Below are 18,469 nucleotides of genomic sequence, written 5' to 3'. Positions count from 1 at the left end.
AGCTGTCTGAGGGGTCTGGCCTCTGGCTCCACCAAAGGGTGGCTGAGAATAGAGCGGAGCGGGCTTGAGGCCATGCTGCCCCCGGCTGTGGTGCAGCTGTTTGTAATGCCATCGACTCAGCTGACCCCCGTGTGCAGTTCAGTCCTGTCCTTGCTAAGGGTGAGTAGGAAGCTCACACAGGGATCAAGATGTGGGCGTGATGGAGATTCGTGGGTCATCAACTCCAAGCCCCACTTAAAAAAATTACGTGTAAGAGCAATACATAACATCAGGCGAGTGTTTGTTTTCTACATCTCAAGCTGCAGAGGACTCATGGTGACCTTCCTTGTCTGTAATGGAAGTGTAAAGCCACGGGGGGGGGGTGTTCTCCTCTTCGAGTTCAGCGGGGGATCCCTGTAGTGAGGTTTGCTGACTCTAAGGCTGAGAGCGGTGCTGAGGCCCGGAAGCCCGGGGACCAGAGGTTCCGGGTGGTCTGCGTCAGCTTGTTGGCCAGCGTACGCATTTGCCCGTTGGCCCATTTTGATCCTCGCAGTCAGGACCTTAAAAAAATCTAGTCCTTTACCAGCTGGGAAGTTTTGGAGGCTGTCGCTTGCAAACTGTACTGATGCGGATATTCAGTGAGGTCGCCTGGTGACCAGCTGCTCTGTCAGCATAACAGGCCCGAGGACACACACTCCCCAGGTTGGAGGGGAGATACTGGAGGAATGCACACGGAGCTTCGTAGGTTCTCGAGTCCTTTGTTTTTCCTACAACAAATACAGCGTTAAATGGAGCAGTTTCGATTAAACCTGAAGTTTATTGGAACAACAACTACACACACTTCAAAAATTTCAGAGATGGAAGAGTCTAGAATTCTTGGGAACTGCAGGTGAGTGGGTTGAAGCAGGGATGGCAGCATGTCTTCTGGTTCTGCGTCCCTCTGTTTTCCACTCTGCAAGCTCTCGTGGCTCCGCCTGTACCGCTGAGGGAGCTGGTGCCGCGCCTTCCTCCTGGTCAGGTGACTCGAAGGCCACTTCAGCTTGTCCCGTGGCGTGATGGCTGGGTGGCGCGGTGTCCACTCATGACTCAGTGCGCCCAGAACCTTTGTTCTCAAAGGTGTTAGTAGCCCTTGGCTGCATAGACACCATTTTCTTTTAAGAAATTAAGGACTGACCAATATAGTTCTCTCATACAGTGAGCTCACTTAGTGCGTTTGAAACACTATTAATTTTATGATTTTATGCACAGTTTTTCTGAAGCAGGTATCTTGGCTAGTCTTGTGCCGGACACGTGGAAAGTGCTTCAGGAACACATGTGTTGAATTGGGTTAAAGGAGGCACGTGGGTGCCGTGATTGCATGTGGAGTGTACGTCTGGGAAGTACACATTTAAAAGGCACCGGGCAAAGTAGACATCTGTGAGATGTTAAATTTGGAACTTTTAGGGGAGAGAGACTTGTTTTTTTTTTTTTTTATAAATTATATATATATTTTTCAACGTTTATTTATTTTTGGGACAGAGAGAGACAGAGCATGAACGGGGGAGGGGCAGAGAGAGAGGGAGACACAGAATCGGAAACAGGCTCCAGGCTCCGAGCCATCAGCCCAGAGCCTGATGCGGGGCTCGAACTCACGGACCGCGAGATCGTGACCTGGCTGAAGTCGGACGCTTCACCGACTGCGCCACCCAGGCGCCCCGAGAAAGACTTGTTTTTATTGTTTGTGGACCGATTTTGTTTTGTGTCAGACTGGTTGTCGCTGAGCTCTCTAGGAGCAGGAACACTCGTGTACGTGGTGCCCCACGTCCTGGCCACAGAAGCTTTCCCCCACATGTTTGTTGGGGTGCGTGAACAAATGAGTCAGCAGTGATTCTGGACAAGAAGGGCGTTAGCTTCTGGCTGTTGGTAGTAGAAACACAGCGGAAGAGGACGCGGTGCTAGCTGGTTATCTCAAATGAATTCTGAGGTGGGGATGTTCCTTCATCCGAGGCGTGCCATCCCTGGGCCTCTTCTGGCTCGTGTGGTACTTCCTCATCATGGGGGATGAACAGCCTGATGTTTCAGGTGGCCTCCAGGCCGCTCCTTCCTTCTGGATTGGTTGAGGGCCCAGTACTGTGGGTAGAGAACTCTCGTAGGCTTTGGAGTCTGGAAGACCTGCCTTCGAAACGCGTCTCGGTCACTTGCTGGCGGTGTGGACTTGGTGCAGGTTGCTTTGTTTCTCACGTGTTACATGGGATGGTAATACTTACCTTGCAGACTTACAGTGTCAGACCCCTAGCTCAGAAATTGGCCACCAGTAGGTGCTCGATATCTGGTAGCCCTTGTTAACGCTACTTTATACGTCAGTGGTGACAAACTCTCACAGTGGGGTCTCTCACAGGGTAGGCGTCGGGAGGAAAGAGAGGGAAGGCAGGGCCGGTAGGAGAAGCAGTGCAGACTCGGGCCTCCTTTGGTTCCGCCCTGCATGCTCTCCCTAAGTCATTTGTATTTCTAGTGTAAGCCGGTGGGAGTGCTGGCAAGGTTTGGTGTGGCCAGACAGAAGGCCATCAGAAAGATGTTTCTGTTCTCTTTCCTTTTGCGGGGGGATGTGCACCCCCCACTCTATCAGCCGTACTCACGTCCGTGCCTTTGAATCTCCAGGTCTCCGGGTTTCGGGTTGTCACTGGTTGCGGAAACCACCACTGGTGCCTTCCTCAGTGCCGAGCTGGCCTCCAACCCCCAGGGCCAGGGGGCTGCCGTGCTTCCGGAGGACCTCGGCCAGAACTGCGCCAAGCTGCTGCTCGAAGAGATCTATAGGGTACGTCTCGGCCTCTGCAGGTCTGGGAGCGGTGCCATCAGGGAGCGGTTCGCTGTCTCTCATTCTTACTCCTTAGCAACTTTCTTCTCCTCCGAGGGCTTGAGCCAAGGAATTAACTTCTTCCTACGCATTCAGCAGTTTAGCATTAACTAGTTTACTAGATTAGGTAAGCTAGTCAGTGAGCAGAGATCCAGCCCCTGTGGTTTGGGATACAGAGCAGGTAAGTTTAATGGGGAGAGGAAAGAACTGGAACAAGAGAGAGAAGGTAAAAACGGAGCATGTTTGGTGGTGGCTGGCCAGGTGAAGAGCAGACACTGCCTTAACCACACAGGTGCCATCTCCCGGCTCCCCCAGTCCGGCCATAGGGGAATGGGGGTGCGCTCTTCTCAGATTTCTCAAGAGAAACTGGAAATCTGGATTCGTATGTGACAGTTCAGATAGAAAATACTATCAACAGGCCGCATTGTGCAGCGTGCTCTCGAGCACAGAAGAATGTCTTGGGAAGGCAGTCCTGCATCCAAGCGTGGTCGGGGCTTGGAAGGGTCCGCGCACAGGACGGCGGGAGTGGGACATGGCCTGCCCTCTCTGTCGCCACGGTGCTTTCTCTGCCCGTCCAGACAAGCAGCACACACGCTGTGTGCTCCCACGCTGTTCCCTAAGATAGTTGAGGTGACCTCAGAGAAGCAAGGAAGAAATTAGGAAGGAAGGAAAAATGATGGCAGGAGAAAATAAGATGAAGCCACCTGAAAATACATTCTTCGTGACCTTACACGCTTTATTTAGTGGGGAGTCCCAAATCTGGCTCCAGGATTTGTTATCCTGCACTACCTTTTGTCTTGGCTCCATGTCAGGAAGCCCAGGCATTCCCTCTGACGTGCAGAATCCAGGCTCTGAGGGACGGTCACTGCCCTGCTGTGGATGCGAGGGCCCACGTTTTAGAACTGAGCACAAGTGGGAACCATACTCTGGGGTGATATGCTACCAGATGGCGTGTAGCATTTGTAACCTGTCTTTCTTCTCTAGCTGAAGGGCCTTGCGTCTCTGTATTTGTCTGTGTATTTATTCTCGGACACTAGACATCTCTGTGGTACTTTTCTAGAGTCTCCCGGGGAAGCTTTGCCGTGTTTAAAGCAGCAAAACTCACATGGGAGCCCAGTGAAATAAGACCAGTAAGGCGGGTAGAGTGGTGATTTTTTTTTTTTCTTTCCTTTCTTCCTTTTTCCACTGTAGCTGATTAACCTCTGAGGTAGGGTGATGCTTGGGCCATGGGTATTGATCCCTGTACAGGCCTCACTAAGGAAAACAGCTTATTAACACCGTCTACTCCTCTGATCCAAGTCAGCATTCTTGAAAATATGTTACCGGTCCCAGGGTGGAACAAGTAAGAATGAACTGTTTCTTCAGAGTTGATTGAAATTTCCAGGTCTGAAATGGCTCTATTTAACGTCCATCTGATTAAAATGGAGGACAGACTGTACCTGTCTGCGTCGGAGTGCCTCGATCGTCTGTACACAGCGATTCAGCTGGGAACTAGTGGAGGAAGGGAATCACCCTGTCGGATGAAATCCTCCCAGAGGAGGAAGTATCTCAACACGGTTCTTGTGCGGCTAGAGTCTGGCCTCCGCTTTTTTGATGCTAAACCAGCCCAACGTTTGGTGCTACATTCAGTGATTTTTGAAAGATGGGTGGTAACGGGAAGCTGGGAGTGAATGATCGAGAGCTCGCTCTGCCTGTTACTTAGTTCAGGAAGATTGTCATCTCGGCATTTACGAGGGAAGACTGCATCCTGTGGTGACTGGCAGGCGCTCTCTGTGACTGTGGGGACGCTGCTGTCTCTTTCCAGCTGACCTGGGGGCATCAGAAGCATCACGTTACAGAATAGCCCAGTGGGGGCCCATGAACACAGCTGGAGTGTATGTTACCTCCCTGTAAAGAGCAGATTGTAAGCCTCTGGGTGAGAGCACAGCCCATCGTCAGTCCACCCGAGAGGAAACGTGCAATCTGGATTAGGTTATTTTATTTTATTTTTTCTTTACGCTCCAGTTAAGTTCTGTTTTATACCATCGCCTTATGCCTGGACCAGGTTTTTTGCCTTTGTTTTTAATCATTGAGAAAACTGTGTGTGTGTCTGTGATCCTTAATTGTCAAAAGGATGAAAACGCTTTATGCTTTCCTGAATAATTTTTCATAGGTGTGTGATATGATATGGTTTAAATGAGTCATAAAATCCATCCCTTGGGGGCACCTGGGTGGCTCGGTTAAGCGTCCAACTTCTTTTTCTCGATATCAGCTCAGGTCACGATCCCATGGTTCGTGAGATCGAGCCCTGTGTCAGGCCCAGCATTCCTGTGCAGACAGCGCGGAGCCTACTTGGGATTCTCTCTCCCTCTCTCTGCCCCTCCCCTGTACACACACAGTCTCTTGTCTTTCTCAAAATAAGTAAATAAACCTAAAAAAAAAAATCCATCCCTTGGAGGGTCCCGCTTATTTTTTACCAACGTTTTAACCCTCTGGTCTAATCCCTCGTTTCATTTATGTCTCCTCTGTTCCCAGGCCCCCTTGATTATGCCACAGGCTCTCTGGGGCTGCGTTTCTCGTCTGCCTTTCGTTGCCACCACCTGCTGCCCTCCTCACGTCCGTCCGCCTTTCTCTCTAGCATCTTCTGTAGATCAGGTCTCCCCCTGAGATACTGATCTGATCGATTCACCCCTGTGCTCAGAGACCTTCTCCAGCTTCTCACTTTCCCAAGATAAAGTCAAAACCCTCAACTCAACCTGGTTAGAAAAGCCAGTCTGTGTACATCCTCTTCTGCCCGCGGTCTCGCCTTCTCCTCTGCAGAGAGCAGGCAGCCCCTTCGCTGGCCTCCTGGCTGCTCCTTGCTGGCCCTGGGTCCAGTTTCCCCCATCCTCCTGCTGTCCCCTCCAGGGCCAGCTCCCGTCCCCCTCCCCAGAGCCTCCCTCTGCTGCCAGCCGGTGACAGCCCTCTCCTGCTCGCCTTGGCAGCCCCAGTGGCCACACCCCCCTGCTGCATAGCACTGGCTCCACTTGAATTGTCCCTATTCCTGCCCCTGTGTCATCTTTGCCACAAGACCAGAGCCACTCAGCACAGGTTCTACACCCCGTGCCTCGGGGGTAGCCCCATCACTCCCTCCGTGGTAGCCTGTGCACAGACCCTGACGTATTTGTCGCACTAAAATATCAGTGTAGCGCGTGCTAGAAGTCCGGGAGGATGGTGGAATGGCAACACAGTGATAAGAAGGAGAGACCGAAGAGAACACTTTAACTTTAGACAGTCGTGAGAGGGAGCAAGTTCCGCCAAACAGAGTTCATTTCCTTGGGCCTCCTGTTCTCCGCGTGGGTCAGGTTTTCCTTTGTAGATGGAAATACATATGCAGTAACTCTTAAAATTTGCTAAACGAGGTGAATATTGTCCTTTACTATCTCCAGTGGTTTGCGAAGAGCAGTGGATTTTCATAAAGGCCAGCTGTAGCAGAAACCCCTTTATTTTCTGACTGTTGTCACAGAGTGTGACGCAGAGAATGTCTGTGCCTGAAAACTGACTTATCCGCTACCCTGCCCCCACTAACAGAGGACAGAGGCGTACCCACATAAACAGTGGGTGCACAGTCCAAGAGAGCCTCGCCTCGGACAGGGATGCACTGTGTTAGAAACCGGGTTTCTTATGGTGACGTGTGCCAAATACATAGAGATCCAGGGTCATCCTGCTTTCATTGTGGACAATGTTAAGTTTGAATGGTTCGAAATCAAATTACCCCAGGAGGAATGATGAGAGATCAAGACAAATTTAAGGGCACAGATGTCAACAGCTGTCATGCAAGCCTCCGCTGAAGCAAAATGGCGGCAGAGGTGGACAAATTCAAGAGCGAAAGAAGGGCAACCAAAGCAGTTGCACCTCAGGAGAGAGTTTTGTTCTGCGTTCTGATATGGAAGAAAAGGAAGGAGGAGTTGGGGGGAGGGGAATAACGCACCCTCAGTAAGAACCGAGGGGGTGATCGTAGTCGTTGCCCAGGTTTAAGGCGTGCACAGGGAGAGGTGGAGGCCCCTGGAGCGTGGCCGGCCGTTTCTGAGTGTGACAGAGTGTGTGCACAGGTGGTGCCCGTTAACTGTGGTGCTCCGTGACAGATCAGATCAGTAGAAGCAACCTTCATTTAGCCCTAGGTATTCAGCTATGGAACCGAGTGCACGGTTTTGCCCATATGTCCTGCCGCGGCTTTAGTTACAAAGGCAGAGTGGCGTTTTTCACTAGATGCACCTCAGTAGACTTGAGTGTCTATTCATTCTCGTAGTCTCTGCGGTTGCAGTTCTTTTTTTTTAAATTTTTAAAAATTTTTAACGTTTATTTATTTTTGAGAGAGAGAGAGAGACAGAGTGCAAGCAGGAGAAGGGGCAGAGAAGGAGACACAGAATCCAAAGCAGGCTCCAGGCTCTGAGCTGTAGCACAGAGCCTGTCGTGGGGCTCAAACTCATAAACAGTAAGATCATGACCTGAGCCGAAGGATGCTCAACCGACTGAGCCACCGAGGTGCCCCTGCAGTTGTTTTTATTAACTGTTTACCCCCTTGAAGTTAGTTGGTATAAGGATCGTTCTTACAAGACCGGTATTGTGTTTCATTATTGCTTGAACTTTGTTGCCTGCTCTTCCGTGCTTCAGATATTCTGGGTGTCTGTGGTTTGTTTCCTTCTCTCTGTTTTGTTGGTTTTCCATTTTCTGGTTGGTAGAACGATTAATCTTGAAAGTGTTTGTGTTTACAGGGTGGATGTGTTGACTCGACCAACCAAAGCCTGGGTCTGTTGCTCATGACCCTTGGACAGCAGGATGTCTCCAAAGTCCTGCTAGGACCGCTGTCTCCCTACACGTGAGTCGTTTTTCTTCCACCTTGCGCCGTGCCATCCAGTTCAATCTTGCACAAAACCACCCGGGTGTCGTACTGCGTATAGTGTGTCGCTGTGAACGCTTGCTCGTACCGTTGCTTACGTGAACTGGAGGTTGTCACCCTAAACCCAGTATTTAGCAAGGATTTTGCTTCACATCCTTTCTTGTAGCTTCATCATTCCTGTGTGTCATTCCCATGATAATGAGAGTTACGTGAGAAATACCAGACAGTTCTTTTGTCTGTGCTTTAGATTTTGTTTCCATTTTAACTAAGCTGGTTCTGTTAATAGCTTGGATTTTGTTGTTCTTTAAATCCCTCTTTTCCTTAGCTGTGGCAAAAAGGACTGTCTTTTTGTCCAAGATGGTAGGGTGTGAGCAGGCTGGAAAGCCGGAGGAAGAGACAGAGTTCGTAGGCATGCTGCTGGACTAGCGGGGAAGTTAGAGAGGTGAGTTTGAGGCTGTGGGTGTCCTCCAGAGTTGACGGCTAAGGCATTAAAGCAAGCACTCTCCAAAAAGAGCAGCTCTCAGAAGACTTCAGTGATACACGGCACAGGGGGAGAAGCATTTCCCACTGATAGTACTTGAGGTTGCCGTAACAGCCTGTTGGAGCGCTGATGTTTGCGAGTGTGTACTTATCCACTCAAGATCATTCGTACTCATCTGTGAGTGGGGAGCAGGGCCGGCTGGGCCTCATGGGAGGAAGTTTTCAGGTAGATATGAGACTGAACTGTCCTTTTTCGGTTATCATGGTACCGATGCTGTATGTCTGAAAGGTACAGTACTGTGATAACTGAAGAATGATGGTGCCATCACATTGAGAGAGGGGGCGAGCGCAGCCATGGGGTGCTGCGTTCTCCGCCATGGCTCCAGGGGCCTGGAGACAAAGAGCTCAAAAGATTCTTAAGGAGGCTTCTTTTTTTTTTTGATTAATGGGGGGAGGTTGTTTTGAACAGGGAGGTGGAAGAGAGAGAGAGTCCATTCTGTTAACAGTGGGGGAAGACTGGTAAGCAGGAAGCCAGTGAGGACCACACGGTCTCCCAATAACTCATCTAAAGTATCTCACAGGACATGGGACCCGAAATTGAGTAAATGGCACACTCACACCAGGGGTCAGCATTGCTGAGATAGACTTGGTAATTCAGGCATTCGGAGAGGAGGAGGTCAGGGCTAGGAGCACAGCACCCCCGAGTGCAGAGATTTGCTTCCCGGAGAGAGTTTCCTGGAAGCTGCTGACAGTCTGCGGCTGCCATGGCCCCTTCAGCCGGGCAGCCGTTCTCACCGATGTTGCTTTGCCCACATCTGTCCGCCTCAGGGCAGCAGAAGGCCTCCTGCTCACACAGCACCAGGCCCTGTCTTGAAATGCATGTGGTCGTGGGCCATGGGGTTTGGCAGAACGTGGTGTGAAAAACAGAATGTATATTTTTATTTTTCCTTGACGGTTTTTTTTCTTTTGGAGATTTTTTTTTTTTTCTTCAGTTTGGCTACAGGGCCTTTATAATCTTTTCAAGTCAGCAGCCCCTGCGGAGATGGCCAAGATGTGACTGACATTTTTAAAAGTTCCTGTGTCCTCCTTGACTCACTTTTCACCAAACATTAATTGCAGTGTCCTGTCTTCCAGAAACCTTGCCTAAAATTATACCGTCTCCTAGGAAAACAAAGCGGTCTGCTCTGAATGGAGCTTCAGAGGAATAGGACAGATTGTAAAATTATGTGTTTTAAGACTTGGGGCTCGGACTTACAGGACATTTGTCCTCTGGGTTACCTGCTTCCCAGGGCTTCATGTAAGAGGGGCCGCCATGGGTGGGAAAGGACTGCCTACCTTCTTTTTGGTACTTTCTGGTAAGCTAGCATTAGCGTGGGGGTAAGGAGGTTTATTTTTGAAAGCTGTATTTTTGAAAGGATCTGTTTAGGATCCTTTTTTTTTTTTTTCTTAATTTTATTTATTTGTTTTTGGGAGAACACAAGTGGGGGAGGGATAGAGAGACAGGAACAGAGGATCTGAAGCGGGCTCTGTGCCTACAGGCTGACAGCAGCAAGCCTGACGTGGGGCTCGAACTCACAAACCGCAAGATCATGACCTGAGCCGAAGTCGGACGCTCACCCGACTGAGCCACCCGGGCGCCCCTGTTTGGGATCCTTTATCCTCGTGGAAGGCTCTGGTGGTCCAAAGTGACAAAGGGGCAAAGGTGGAAAGAAATATATGTCCTTCAGGGATGCAGCAGGCGAAGCTAACATTGTACTTGTATACGGTGAAGGGTGGAAAGGGATCGAACCCGCTTTCGGACAGCCACACTTGGGAGGAGCAGTTTATCCTAATCCAGTTCAGGAGCTTTTGAGGTCAAACTGTCGCACTTACTTTTATGCGCAGTTAAAGTCCTAAAAATCCGTTTTCTGAAACCTCAGATTTCTAATGAAAACCAGAAGCAAGACCCTCTTTGGTTTAAAGAAATGTATTCTGGCCCTTTGCACATTTTGATTTTTATAGATAGCTTTTCAAATGTCTGTTGACAGAGCACTGGGAGTAAGGAGGATGTTTTTTCTTGCTTTCAAATCCTTTCTGGAAAATAAGGGTCTCTGTGTTCTTCTTTTCCTCTTCCCTCTGTCTTACTTCATGAGATTGCTGTTGGCTTCCTGTGTTACTTGAGAAAGTAAGTCTGTATGTGTGAAATTCTTCAGGAAGGCCAGAGAGATTTTTTTTCCCCGTAGAATAAAATAGGGTTGGATGGCATGCCGGTACGTGTATGCTCTATTTCTGTTGACTTCGTTGAGTTTTAGATAGTTAGAGTTGGCGGTGGTGGTTCTGCCTTTCCCTCAAAACGCTTAACTTTACAGTTTAGGGGAGGATTTACACTTTATGTGAAAGCAGGTTTAACAGCAAGGAAAATACTAATGAGCATCTTAATTGGCGCTTTTGGAAATTGTTCACGATCGGGGGCTGCGGTTACCAGAGCGTTCTGCGTCCTGCCGGTGCGCAGGCATCAGAGTCCCCCCTGTGTGCGTTTCAGTTCTGGCTCTGCCCTGGAGCACGGGAGACCGTGGACAAGGCACTGAGCGGGTCTGCGCATCTGTGTCCTCGGTAGTGAAGGTGGCTGAGTGGTCCTTGGCCCTGGGTTTGTGGAGGTGGTATGAGGCTTTAATGAGGCCGGGTACCTAGTCCTCCCAGCCGTGCGGTGTGCCTGACAGAGCTCAGTCTGTGCTGAACAGCGAGGTTCCTGCCTCCACATCCCCTCTGTCTGGGAAGTCCAGTATCCCGGTAAGGTCACTTTGGACACCTGGAGGCCTAGTAAACTTGCGTTGGGAATTCTCAGGCCTGAAGTCACCGTAAATTGTCTGTTCAGCGACTCTAAATCTGTGTCCGTTATGAGCAACTTCCTGCAGTTGTTTTACTAAACAAACCATTCCCATCTTAACGTACTATTCCCGAGAATTGGGTAGGGTTGGTTTCTTTAACAAGCACTTACAGTATTTACTGTTGTCCAGATGTTGTTTGAAGTGCTTTCAGAATATGAATTCACTTAGTTTTCATGATGACCCTATGGGGGGGGGGTGATAAAAGCAGGTAGGTACCCTTCGCTGTCCATTTTACAGGTGAGGGGGTTGGGGCACAGAGAGGTCGAGCCACGTGCCTGGAGGCACATGGGCCAGCCGTGGGGTTCTGACCGAGACAGTCTCGTCCAGAGTCCCTGCGTCCCTGACGCACTGAGCTCTTGTGTAAGAGCTGGGATTGCATCCACGTTGCTGGGCTCTACGCACTTTGCTGCCTGGGGCAGGGTGCCACGCCACATCTTTTCAGAGTCCTCGTTTCAAATTCTGCCGTAAAACGATCTCCTTCTATCTTTAGTTCGAAGTCTAAAATAAATCATGCCACTTTGTTTTTTTCTAACTTTAATAAATGACCTCTTTCCGCTGCTTGTGAAGAGCTGGGGAGCGAGAGCCTGGTGTCCCTTTTGTCACTGACTGATGGGGACGGTGGGCTCCCGTCCCATGTGTGGTCTGGCGCACAGCCTGCGAATGACGCCCGGCTGCTTGGGTCCAGTCGCTCAGTTGCTGTCTGCAAGCTGGCAGGGCGCCGCCGCACCTCACGTTTGGGGGTGCTTGCGGTGCTGCAGGGCCCTGGCACTCGTATTATCACACGGTCAGAGCCCCAGCACAGAGCTGGCATACGGGAAAAGCACGCGATATCGTCAGTTTTCCAGATGAAACAAAATTCGGTTCGTAAAGGCAGCAGGAGGCAGGGAGCCAGGCTGGGAGAGATGTGGGTCCCAAGGCCGAGTTCGGCCGAGAGCTCACGTTCACTCTCGGAACAGAGGCCAGCGGGCTTTGGGAAAGCCGCTGTTTGGCCACAAAAAGCACCGCCAGTGTGTTTTTTAAAAGCTGCTGTGTAATGACTCTGGGGACCCCATTGAGCAGGTTCTCTTCCTGTTCCCGGGTCTTTCCCCTCCACTTGCAGAGCAACGCCCGAGGCCTGAGAAGCAGGCAACCCTAATATCGAAGTGCCTTGGTGGAGCAGGAGGCGGGACCGTCTGTCCGGGTTGTGTCTGTGGAGCGGCCCGAGAGAGCGCTGTCCCGCGACCTGTCATCGCCTCCGTCAGGCTTCTGAAGGCAACGGGGGCTGTGTTTAAGAGGTGGGCGAGCCACCTGGCAGGTCCCAGGCACTTGGGGTTCGGTGGGCAGGTGAGCGGGAGCCCATTGGCCTCCACCTGTTGACCAACAATGGTGGCGGAACAGCCCCCACTTGGCAAATAGACAGGAAGACTGCTCTGTGTGCTCCAGGATTCTCTGAAACCTGCTTGTCAGACGGACTGGAGGCTTTCATGGAAAAGGAGGTCGTCGTTTTCGGTTTTGTTCTTCTAAAAACAAATTACTTTTTCCCGAACAACAACCAGAGAAGCTCACGACAGGTACGGTTGTCTAAGTCAGGGGTTTGGACCTTCGCGCGGGGGTTGTGTAGAAAGAATCCCAGTCACCTCTGCAGGTACACGGAGCAATGCAGGTGGTCGCCGCTCCGCTGAGGGACAGGGCTGCCGTGAGCACGCCGCACGTCACTCCCGGCTGGCCGGCGGCCGCGTGATGTGTCCAGCAGGCGAGGGCGCGCGGTGTGCCGTTGGTGTCCGGGGGAGAGGGAAGGGCGGGAGTGGGGCCTCTCGGGCCTGGGCGCGGTCGGCAGAGAAGGGCGCCGGCCGGCGAGGATGTGACTTGGTTAATGACTTGTTTCATCCCTTCAGGAAACCGTTAAGATTTAACGTCGCCTGTGGTTAGGGTCTCGGCTTCTGGAGAACCGGGCCGGAGGCGGGAGGACATTCCGAAGGCTGCCCCAGCCCCTCAGGCGGGCTTCCTCAGCCGGGCAGGCGGGCCGGCAGAACACCTTGTAAAACGTGGACCCCACCAGGTCCAAAGGCCGCAAATACCCTGGAGCTGCAAATATGCAGGCCTGCATCCTTCTCCGGGAGCCCAGGAGCACGCGGGGGCCCCTCGGGGGTTCTGCCAGCTGCCCAGGGGGTCTGGGTTTTCCAGCACAGTCGACTGATTCACGGTGCGGCCGGCTGGGGAGGCCCTGGGAGCGGAGCGTGCCTGGGCTGCATTAGCCCTCAGGCCGAGAGAGAACAGACTGTTTTCTCCTTAGAACCCAGACGGGGTGAGGTGGCTATGCCCTCCCCCTGGCTGCCAGCTGGAAGCTTTGCCCACGGATGCAGCTTGTTGATCCGTGGGTTTGATGTGTTTGTTTTCTCTCCTGGGACAGGCTGGGGGGTGTGGTGAGGCTGGGACAGAGAGCGAGAAACTGAAATGTTCAGTTGGTGAGAAGACCGGGAAGCCAGCAGGGGAAGAAGCGACTTCCCCTCCCTGCCGGGAGTGTGGATGGCACTTGTCAGGACTAGCCCTGGCTCCTGACTTCTGTTTGCTGCCTCCTCACCCAGCGGTGCCCAGCAGCTGGAGTGGCTCTGAGCAGTAGACAAGGTCTTTGCCCTGGAGGTGTTTACCCAAAGGGGACGGGGCAGTTGTGAGCCCATGGCGCACGAGCAGTAATCGGACATCACGAGCAGGGCCGGGAATGCTGTCCTATCTCAGAGAGGTTGCCGGCTGGGGAAGCCTCGCCGGAGAGTTGGCAGATGGGATGTCGCTTTATTTATTTTTTTAATTCCTTTAATTTTTTAATGTTTAATTATTTTTGAGAGAGAGGCAGAGAGCAAGTGGGCAGGGCGTGGGGTGGGGGGGAACAGAGAGAGAGGCAGGGAGACCCAGAATCCGAAGCAGGCTCCAGGCTCCGCGCTGTCAGCACAGAGCCTGATGCAGGGCTTGAAGTCACAGACCGTGAGATCATGACCTGAGCCGAAGTCGGACGCTCAACCGACTGAGCCACCCAGGTACCCCTGGGCTGTCGCTTTAAAGATGGGGATGAAGAGAGAGCCGAGAAGCGAGGGGCTTTCCTGCGAGCGCACCCCACGCCCCAGAACTGCTTTCTGGGGTAGTTACTCTTTCTTCTCTTAGTCCCTGAAATGCTGGTCACGTCAGCCGGACGGGGTGAGGGATTGTCCCAGCCCCGTTTCTCCTTTTTGCCCTTTCTCTCCTGTGTAGGTGGAAGGGCAGAGGGACAGGAGGGGGTGGAAAATGCACCCCAGGAGGTGCCCCGCACTCAGTTGTGTCTACACTGTGTGAGCGCGGGAGCCAGGTTCAGTATGTCTTCTGAACTTCACAAATACCGTATATATGTATTCTAATCAGTGGTGTTGAGATATAATTCACGTGCCACACAGTTTGCCCACTTAAGATGTGCAGTTCAGTGGTTTTTAGCGTATTCACGAAGTCGTGTAACCGTAACCACAAGTTTAGAACATGTTGGGCACCGCAGGTAGAAGCCCTCTGCCCGTTCACAGTGGCCCCTGGCCCTCCCCATGCCTGGCCCGGGCCCCGCGGCCCTGGCCAACCACTGGTCTGCTCTCTGCCTCCAGGGTCTGCCTCTTGTGGCCACTTCACATACGTGGGCTCCTGCAGCGTGTGGTCTTCTGCGTCCGGCTTCGTCCCTAGTGTCAGGTTTTCAGAGTTTGCGCTGTGGCTGGGTCAGTGCCGCCTTCCTTTTCTAGGCCGAATAATCCGCCGTTTTGTGTAGCCACTCAGCAGTTGATGGGCATTTGGGTTGCTTCTGCCTTTTTGACTGTTTTTGAACAATTTTGTCGCAGACCTTTGTGTCAGGCCTTTGTATGGGCGTATGCTGCATTTTTCCTGTGCACGTACCTGAGAGGGGAGTTACTGGGTCATGTGGTAGCTTCTTATTTAGGATTTAACCGCCAGACTGGGAACACACCGTGTTCCCTTCCAGCCAGCAGCGAACGGGGGTTCTAACTGCTTCACATGCTCACCCACACCTGTGTTCTCTCTCTTTTTGATTGTAGTCCTTCTATAGGGTGTGAGGTGGGACCCCATAGTGGTGTCTTCATTTCCCTCATGACTAATGATGTTGACCATCTTTTCACGTGCTTATTAGCTATTTGTAAGGCTTTAGAGAAATGCCTATTCACATCCTTTGCACATCTTTAATTGTATTTCTTGTCTTTCTGTTTTTGTTTTCTGAGTTGTAAGAGTTCTTTATATAATCTCGATACCAGACTCTTATCAGGTATTTGATTTGCAAATATTTTTTTCCATCCTGAGAGCTGTCTTTTTACTTTCTTCATAATGTCTGTTGATGTCCAAAAGTTTTTAATTTTGATGATGTCTCATTTTGTGTGGCTTTTTTTTTTCTTTTATCACTCTGCGTTTGGTGTTGTATTTAAGAAACTTGGGGCGCCTGGGTAGCTCAGTCAGTTAAGCGTCCAACTTGAGCTCAGGTCATGATCTCATAGTTTGTGAGTCTGAGCCCCGCATCAGGCTCTGTCAGGCTCAGAGCCTGGAGCTTGATTCGGATTCTGTGTCTCCCTCTGTCTCGGCCCCTCCCCCACTCACGCTCTGTCTCTCTCTCTCTCTCTCTCAAAAATAAACAACAACACACAGAAACCAATGTCTACCCCAAGATCATGAGGATTTACTGCTGTTTTCTTCTGTGACTTCCATAGTTTTAGCTGTTAGAGGTTCTTAATCCATTTTGAGTTAGTTTTTATGTATGCTGGGAAGAGAGGGTCCAACTTCATCATTCTGTGTGTGGAGTCATTCAGCACCATTTGTTCAACAGATTATTCTTTCCCCATTGAATTATCTTGGCACCCTTTTTGAAAATCAACTCACCATAAGTATGTGAGTTTATTTCTTGACTCTCAATTCTTTCCCATTGGTCTTTATGTCTAGAATCAGTCTTTTGAAAGCTCTTCGCGTGATTCCATAGCAGGCCCATTAGAGGCATCTGGCCAGGATAGGGAGTTTGGATGGTTCATTTGGGGGGCAACACAAGGTTGCTGGATATTTCATTATAGACATGCAGACCATCTTTTTTTCACTAAGCCAGTGTTCCCAAACTTGCCTGAAAAGAATCACTAGGGTTACTTGTAAACAATAGATTTCTGGCCCCTGTGCCCTGGAGAGATGGGGCCTGGTAAGGGGTGGGGAGGGCCTGTCTTTGTGTTGGCCTGTGCTTCCAGGCTCTGCCACTGGACCCTTGTTCCCTACCAGTTGTTAGTTGAGTAAAACCTTCAGGAACTTGTGTGTTCAGTGAACACTCCAGGTGGGTCTTCTGGTTGGGCCAGCTTGGGGAGATGTTGAGTCGGCTAGGGCAGACCAGTAGAAGTCGCTTACCTGTCCCATGGTCCTTCCACGCAATTGCTGTTCCCAAGGTGCTGTTGGGATGCAGCCATCATTCTGTCTTAAAGGAGATGACAGGAAACCGCCCCGTGAAACTCCTTGTCATGTTTACTGTGAGCTCGTCCCTGGCCTCCTGCCATATACACACAAATCTTGTCATATCCAAGTTTCTCCCCCCCACCCCCTCCTTGTTTATTTAAATTTCCATAGTACTTTTAAAGAATATTTAACTTGTCTGCCTCACTAGATTGAACACTTTATGACAGAAGGGATTTTTTGTTGACTGCAGCATCCTCAGCACCAAGGACAGTGCCTGGTACATAGTAGACACTCAGTAAATCTGTGTGGAGTGAATGGAAGGGTTTTGTTGCGGTTGAGGAGCAAAGAGAAAGACTTTGCTCTATTTTGGCATCTTGGTTTTTACCTCATGATGCTGCGAGTCACGGGAGTACATGTTTCTCTGCCTGCGCTGCTCAAGACTAACGCTGTGTTTATGTCCCCTCAACTGCGTGGGACCGAATGACTTCTGTGTCATGTACTCACCTTGGACCTTTTAAAAATGTGTTTATCTTGTATCGTGTGCATCTCTATAGGCTGTCTAAATCCACTTTGGAAACTGGCAGGCTGTGAAGAAATACTGTTCAATGAGCTTTGATGAGCAGTTCTTAATTTTAGATATTCTTGATCTGTGAAAGTAAAAGCTTGGGTTCTATGTGGGGGAAGGAGAATTTGTTTTGAAAATCGAATTCCTTTTTCACTCCTTCCTCCTTTTTTTTTTTTTTTTTTTCCTCCTTTTCAGGATAGAGTTTTTGCGGCATTTGAAGAGCTTTTTCCAGATTATGTTTAAAATTGAAACCAAGCCATGTGGCGAAGAACTCAAGGGTGGGGATAAAGTGCTGCTGACCTGCGTTGGCGTTGGCTTCTCCAACCTTAGCAAGACCCTCAAGTGATACCGTCACAAGATGAGGCCCCACCGCCTACAAACAAAGCAGACGCTTGCCACGGACACCCAAGGGGACCAAGTCCAAATTCATCCAGGACAGGAGAGCCTCTTACCTTAAGGATTTCTTCATTTTCCATTAAAAACAAAGAACATTTAAATAAAAGACCTCTCTGTGTCATGTGGTTTCTAGCCATTTCTGCAGTGGCATTGACATTCCTCAGGAAGCCCAGTCATGACAAGAGCTCCCGTAGCCCACGGGGAGGAAGAACGTGCCTTCAGGACACAGCTGTGTTGCTGGAGCAACCGCGCCCCTGCAGCTCCGCAGGGCTCACTCCGTCTGCATCCCCGGCTTCTGTCGTGGCGCTGTTCTCCAGACCTGCAGGGTCCGTTACAGTTTCTTCTGCAAGGACTGACCGCTTTGAGCCTCGGTTTCTGGGTAGGGATTAAATGAGATCATATGGGTGGAAGCTCTCTATGTGGAACACACGTGTCAAAAATTGATAATGTGAAACTAATTTGTCCCTCGTCTTGTGAACAGACTGATACCTTGGAGGCAGCTACCATTCTTCTCCGGTCCGTCACGTGTATATGTGGGGGGATGAGTGTCTGGAGAGGGCAGGGCTCGATTAAACTTATTGGATATTTTCTGTATCTCAGGTGTGATGTAGATTTTATTATCTTGTTAAGAAAATTCAAGAAGGGTATTTTATTCCATTGAAATGTATAATGTAATGACATTGATCTCCTGATTTAAACTTCTGTGTATAATAGTGTCAGAATCTGGAATTTTACCCTACTTGCGAGCTAATAAGTTAGGTTATTACTGTTCCCGTGGGTGCCAGCAGAAGTCCCGCGAGTCTTGCATCAGAGACAGAGAATTTTACTACCTGGAGCGCAGCATGCAGCATGAGCTTCATGTTTGTGTCGCTTTCCCTGCCCCCTCCTGACGTGGAGGGACCCCAGGTAGACAGATGCCACAGGAGCAGCAGTTTGCATCACAGCCAGTGAGGTCCGCGAGCCTGGAGGCTCCACCTCTTCCGGCGAGCCTCCTCTTCGTTCCCGATGGGGACGTATCTGCACCCCTCAGGATTGCTGGTCCTGCAAAGCTTCCCTGGCAAGAACGTGCAGGAACA

At 50.6% G+C, this 18,469-nt stretch overlaps 1 protein-coding gene across 4 annotated transcripts in view; it reads left to right on the top strand.

Annotated features, from left to right (window-relative positions):
* The window catches only part of RCL1 (RNA terminal phosphate cyclase like 1), a 56,600-nt gene extending 38,613 nt beyond the window's left edge, over nucleotides 1-17,987 (top strand). For 2 of the 4 annotated variants that reach the window (XM_045469297.1, XM_045469301.1), the window contains exons 7-9: nucleotides 2,617-2,773; nucleotides 7,546-7,649; nucleotides 17,193-17,987. In XM_045469297.1, coding sequence (XP_045325253.1) covers nucleotides 2,617-2,773; nucleotides 7,546-7,649; nucleotides 17,193-17,343 — 412 coding nt within the window. In that variant the 3' untranslated portion in view covers nucleotides 17,344-17,987. Of the gene's footprint in view, nucleotides 1-2,616; nucleotides 2,774-3,796; nucleotides 3,948-7,545; nucleotides 7,650-17,192 lie in introns of those variants that run through there. The other 2 variants (XM_045469299.1, XM_045469300.1) reach the window with 2 other exon arrangements.
* Nucleotides 17,988-18,469: the final 482 nt, after the last annotated feature.

The sequence above is a fragment of the Leopardus geoffroyi genome, chromosome D4 (genome assembly GCF_018350155.1).
Source record: "Leopardus geoffroyi isolate Oge1 chromosome D4, O.geoffroyi_Oge1_pat1.0, whole genome shotgun sequence".
Lineage (NCBI taxonomy): Eukaryota > Metazoa > Chordata > Mammalia > Carnivora > Felidae > Leopardus > Leopardus geoffroyi.
This window is presented reverse-complemented; position numbering and strand designations above follow the sequence as displayed.